Source organism: Pieris brassicae, chromosome Z (genome assembly GCF_905147105.1).
Source record: "Pieris brassicae chromosome Z, ilPieBrab1.1, whole genome shotgun sequence".
NCBI classification, from domain to species: Eukaryota; Metazoa; Arthropoda; class Insecta; order Lepidoptera; family Pieridae; genus Pieris; species Pieris brassicae.
Genome location: NC_059680.1, coordinates 12,722,622 through 12,728,621, shown reverse-complemented (window position 1 = coordinate 12,728,621; position 6,000 = coordinate 12,722,622). Strand labels below are relative to the sequence as shown.

General features: G+C 35.5%; 1 protein-coding gene across 1 annotated transcript; it reads left to right on the top strand.

Moving 5' to 3' along the window:
* The first annotated feature begins 2,422 nt into the window (after positions 1-2,422).
* Positions 2,423-3,691, top strand: LOC123718618 (NADH-quinone oxidoreductase subunit I-like). The gene is made up of 3 exons (XM_045675277.1): positions 2,423-2,747; positions 2,982-3,207; positions 3,400-3,691. The coding sequence occupies exons 1-3, from the start codon at positions 2,468-2,470 to the stop codon at positions 3,605-3,607; spliced, it is 714 nt and encodes a 237-aa protein (XP_045531233.1). The 5' UTR covers positions 2,423-2,467; the 3' UTR covers positions 3,608-3,691.
* The last annotated feature ends 2,309 nt before the right edge of the window (positions 3,692-6,000 follow it).

Here is a 6,000-nt window from a genome sequence, read left to right as displayed (position 1 = left end):
CGAATTATCAAAACTAATGTATTATTACTGTGTTTGTATTAAGGTAAATAAGATGGGCTCGGTTTCTGATTCTTTACGTGGCATCTACTTAAAGCTTTATGAAGATGCACAACAACGATACATTGCCAGGCTTAGCAATATAACCATGATCATTAACCGAGCGTAATGGCGGGAGGCTAAAAACTATCCGTTTCCGAATATTGATTCCCGATTATAAATCTATCAAGGCAGCCACCGCCATTACATAGAATAAAATTGCATGTTTAATGGAAAATAAATGTTACTATGTGTCGTGATAATGTAGGCTAAGCCTTTATATCGAGTTTGACTCCTCTAAAATATTGTTTTATTATTTATTATGCCACACCAGTTTTTACTAAATTGTACTGTTGTATTGTACACTCTGTGCCGAGACAAGTAACTCGTACTCTTTACCTATTAATTATTTTTTTCTCTTAACCAACTAAACACGTATTTCAACACTGTTTTTAGTACTTCAAGTCTCTAGGATGAGAGCGTTTACGTTTATGGAAAATGTATTAAAATATGAAGCATTGTGAGATTTCTCGTTTTATTAAGTAACTAGATTCTTAATTTATGTATATTTGCATTTGTCATATTTGCAAGTGCATTTGAAAATCTTATTTTGTAAGTGTTCGTGTTACTTGTGTACGTTGAACTTCAAGGAAATATACAAGGAACTCTCGTTGGACAGTATTGTCGCGACTACATCCACTTTTGACTAATGATTTTATCTATATGTAAAACATTTGGAATTAGAATTTTTATTTAATAAAGGCTATTTAAATATATCTATCTTTTATTTCTAGTTACTACAGCTCTAAATATTTCAAATTATTGTTCTTTAATAATAGCAGTTAATATTACCTACACATTATGAGCTTAGGTTCGGACCTCTGATATTTGAGTTTAGAATCGCACGCCTCTGTGAGGCAAACATCGCAACATATCAACTTAAAGTCTATCAAATCGCTTACTAAAATGACAATGTCTTCAAGTAACGATTAAAAAATAAACCCGAATATAAATATCTCTGTAATGTCTTATATCTGGCTTATAAAGATAATTTTTAACTATATGTACCGTATATATTGTTCATTTTTATTATTAATTTTGCCGAAAAAAGCGTCATACAACTTCCGCCTTAGAGGAATTTGAACCTTAAAATGTAGAATTAAACGAATAACCCTGCCCAACTTTCAATCGTTATAGGTAATCGAGACGACACAAATTGTGCAGCGCCATAGCCGACGGACGAGAGGATTTGCCACTGAAAGGCCTAATTGAATATCCATTAAGAGTTACCTACTGACCTACTACAGTGAAAAGAGACTTAATTAGAATATTTAATGCAATATTTCTTCTTTGATTTATTCTACGAAGCTTCACCGAGAGCCACTGTTCCAAGAACGAAGTATAATATTTTGGAAATCTATTTCGAATTCAAATAAAACTGTGAATTACACAATCGTACACAAACTTTCATATTTCTGGCTAGAATCTCGATTATAGACATTCACTTTTCTGACATATACGTTTATGAACTGTATTGGTATATAAATATACAGAGCTCATATGTACATATATATAAAGGTATCGCAATAGATGCAACTTCGCTGTGTAATGGCATGGACATGATGATATGTAATAGCAGTTTGAAACTAAGTTTAATGATCAAGAATGAAGAAGTCAGGTTTTCTCCGACCAAGCTAAGCAATCATCGTGCTTAGTGAGAACTGATTGGAAATGAATGCCATCACAAGCATGAGATAGCATCGCTAAAGTCCTCTTTTACTTATATCTATTAGTGAGAAACAGTTTGGCTGGAAAGTACTTTATTATTTGAAATAGCTAGATATGCTAGTTATTGTTATTTCTCTGTGAGGTGGTTCGTGAGGGTTGCCACCGGGCCGACGTAAGCGGCTTTGCTTTTAGCCGAACCGAATACACTCAACACATCCAAATACTGAATTCATATTAAACGAGGCATTGTTGTTTCAAAATCGTAGAGTATAGTCCTGCATTGTTTTTCTTCAACTGGAGTTTATGTTAAACTGATATTAATTTTTTTAAACTAAATTATCAAAATCATGTAGGGTACTATTTCACGTCACAAAATATGAATGTTTAACTTTTTACCCTTCACACACTGGTGAAATTGGAAATCGCAGCCGATTTCTTTTCCGTTCTCTTTGATAAATTATTAACATTTTTCACTTTAAGAAGTGCTCACCGACTTCGACTCATAAATAGGTTGAAATTTAAAGCATATTACATCGGGCCTATAAATCAAAAACTCATCGTTAGCCTCGACATATAATCGATTCCGAACGCGTCAAACCTCTTTACGTGAAAAATAATGGCCATTAAAAATGACTTGAGATAAAATTAATAGGCTTTTTATCTTTGACGGTAATACCTGTCACGAGAAATCAAAGGTTTAGAAATGTGGCGAAGATTTACAAAAGATTTGTGGCAAAAAGTGTCTAAGGCTGAAAGTTTTGGGGTCAAATCCGAATCTTCATTTTCGTGCCCGATTCCTCCGAGCAAGCCGGTTCCACCCTATCCACCACCGTCTTGTTCGCCAGTTCCCCCCTTTTACTGCTGCCCTAGGACGAAGTATGACGTCAATTTTATTTACATCAACGATGTACCTCCCCCGAGTGCTTTAGGCGATGTGTTCGATAGAATTGCTCAGTCCATTTTTTGGCTGGAGTTAGCGAGAGGTTTGTTTAGATTTCAGTCCACTTTAATAGAAACTCCGAATACCATCTGGACCATAGTGAGCGTTGATCTCCAAACGTCCTCTTTGCTGCTTGCCAATTAGCCATTTGCAGCTCCCGCATCACCTTCCACGTCCACACTATTACTAACAAGTCTTTCCAGTAATGTGTGGGCTGAATGTAACAACAATGAAGTATTTTTATTCTAGTCAATAACTTAGAATTTATCATTAACAGGATTTGCTGTAACATTAGGGCATATATTTAAAGAACCGGCCACGATCAATTACCCTTTTGAAAAGGGTCCATTGTCACCTCGATTTCGCGGCGAGCATGCATTGAGAAGATATCCTTCGGGAGAAGAGAGGTGCATTGCTTGTAAGCTTTGCGAGGCAATTTGTCCAGCGCAGGCCATAACCATCGAGGCCGAGGAGAGGTCAGATGGGTCAAGACGAGCCACGAGGTATCGACAGCTAATAACCTTTTCGTTAAAGCTAAAAGTCCCCTTTTGGTATAATGACTTATTGTCTGGTGTTTAGGACTGATTAAGAATGTTTACGTAACAGTGACAGCAAACAAAAGGATGATCGCGATCTTCTTTGGAACTAGGATAAAAAAGTAGGCAAGTTTAGTAGACATTTTATTATAATTATAGGTATGATATCGATATGTCGAAGTGTATATTTTGTGGGTTCTGTCAAGACGCGTGCCCAGTCGATGCCATAGTAGAAGGCCCCAACTTCGAATACAGTACCGAGACACACGAAGAATTGCTTTACAACAAGGAGAAATTACTCACCAACGGCGATCGTTGGGAACCTGAAATAGTGAGCAATATTAGAGACAACCATCTCTACCGCTAAATATTCATACACGTAGGCGTTGAAGAAACATTTAATTTTTCTCTTACATGGACGTATGTTTAATAAAGTCAGACAAATAACAATTTTCCTCTTATTTCTCTACTCTTCCTAGGTATCGATTACTAGGAGAGATTCCATTGCAAAATAATGTCATAAAACATAACGTATATTATAATATATCTATAATATAAAAATGAATCCCTATTTCCCTTGGTCACGGCATCACGCGTGAACGGCTGCACCGATTACGCTAATTATTTTTTGTTGTTTGTTATTGTCAGGAGAAGATTCTTATGAAAGAAAAACATAAGAAAATTTAAGAATAGTTTTGTTACGAAAGCAAATTTATTGCAATTCAAACTTTTTTCATGTAACTTTATGGCGTTTGACAGAATGCACGCTGCAAATATCGTCAAAGTAAAATGAACATCGTTTAAAAGAAATGCTTCGATCGGTGTTATTATATTGATAAAATACATATAAAATAATTACAGTCGCTAATTTTTTGTGGCATTATTTTTGTATTATTATAAAACTATCAAATCGAGAATTTTAACTCGAACGGAGAATAAAAGTATGTTTTGTAGCTTGTCGTTTTTGGTCGTTTAAATATACACGTTCCGCGCTCTATAATTTTTCTCATACGTATAATAGTCCTTTCAGACCCACATTTTGTCCTTGACGACCTCATGGGTGTTATTAATGGTTAATTCGTGCTTCACGTTAAATTATGTTTTCCTTTAGGCTGTATGGTACTAACTTAAGGTTCACCTGACCTCCTCAGGAGGCCGACTATATAAAATAATATTTTATTAAATAAACGAACATTATATTCAAGCTTGAAATATACAAATTCAATAAAGATGGCGTTAACGTAAATAAACTTAGATTATGAGTATATGCCATCGTGTAATATGGCATTCTGTAAAATCGCTTTTTCCAATGCCAATGTTCAATACAAAAGCTACACTACGTTACAAAGGTGTATAAGAAAACATATACCTTCCGTAATCCTTACAAAATAGAATGAAACAAGCAGATGTGATGAACGTGCGGTGTTGGCTTTTGTACATTCTTCGACTAATAGGTGGTTTTCTAGCTAACGCTGCAATATGATTTACTCAAAAGCAACACGAAACCTTCAAAACATACAGTTTATATCTTTCATAAACACGGAGTTTTTAAGAAAAGAATGGCAAAAAAAACCAAATAAATATATTTTTTTTAATCCAAGTTTTTGATCAGTTTCCTGCACACTACTATTTCACCAATCACCGCTTCTGCGTGCCGTCAAAAGTCAGCTTATATGGAAAATGGAAACCAGAGGTCTTAACAAAGTTCGGGCAAGTCGGAGACTTGTTTGTGATATGAAACTTGGAGACCGGGAGACTAGTTTCGGCAACGCCATTGAAATACCTGGCCGAAAAGAATGCAATTTCAATATGGCAGCCATCTTGTTTTTGGGTTTTTGGACCAAAACTTCCATCAAATGGTCGCCAGAGGATTAGCGGGTATTTTATTGCTCAAAATACCCGCAATTGGTAATCTCGGTTATTGATATGATAGATTTTTTAACCTACAATCCAATACGACCAATGCACATTGTTACTTTGTTACCAGGTTCGAGGTTTTTAGTCATTACAAATCCCTTATACTGAAATCGGCTTTGCGGTTTTGCTTCCAGTACATATACATATACCTAGAGCTGAATATTGAAATTCACGGGGAAGCTTTAATCCTAGTAATCTCCAGTGAATGGACTTCGTTTGACCGATGGTCCCATTTCCCGGGTCATCAGCGACCCATAATTGAATTGGGCGGAGACAAGGGACAGCGGAGAGACACATTTACAATTGTGGAGTCAGAAATCCAGTATTAGCCTTAAATTACGTATTGACTTTCAATATTTCGTACCTTCGAAAAACATCGCTTATCCAATTGCTTTGTTACAGACATAAGCACAAAGACACTGGGCTTATCATCTATTCTAAAACAAAGAAAAGTCAAATGTTGCATAATTTTATATTTCCTACTCACTCACTCCTCACTTGGAAGTTATTATTATAATTGCCACTTCACAAAACTATTTGGACTATTATTATACTAAATTTACAAAATGTATAAAACGTTCTAGGCAGATTCTAAAAAAACATTAAATTGTATACTATTAAAGTCATTAACAGGTCCAAAGTTTTGAGAGAATACCGTTCAATAGAAAATAGGAAGCACTCATATGGATTTCAATGTTTCTGCAATTTTCACCGTGCGCTCGACTGACCTAATTTAAAACTAGCATTGTATCCGGTAAAGATAAGTGGTTAAAACAACATAGTTTGCAGGAACATGGCTAGCCTAGTTTTATCGGTAAACTCGAGTCGGCTTCTCCGTTTGTC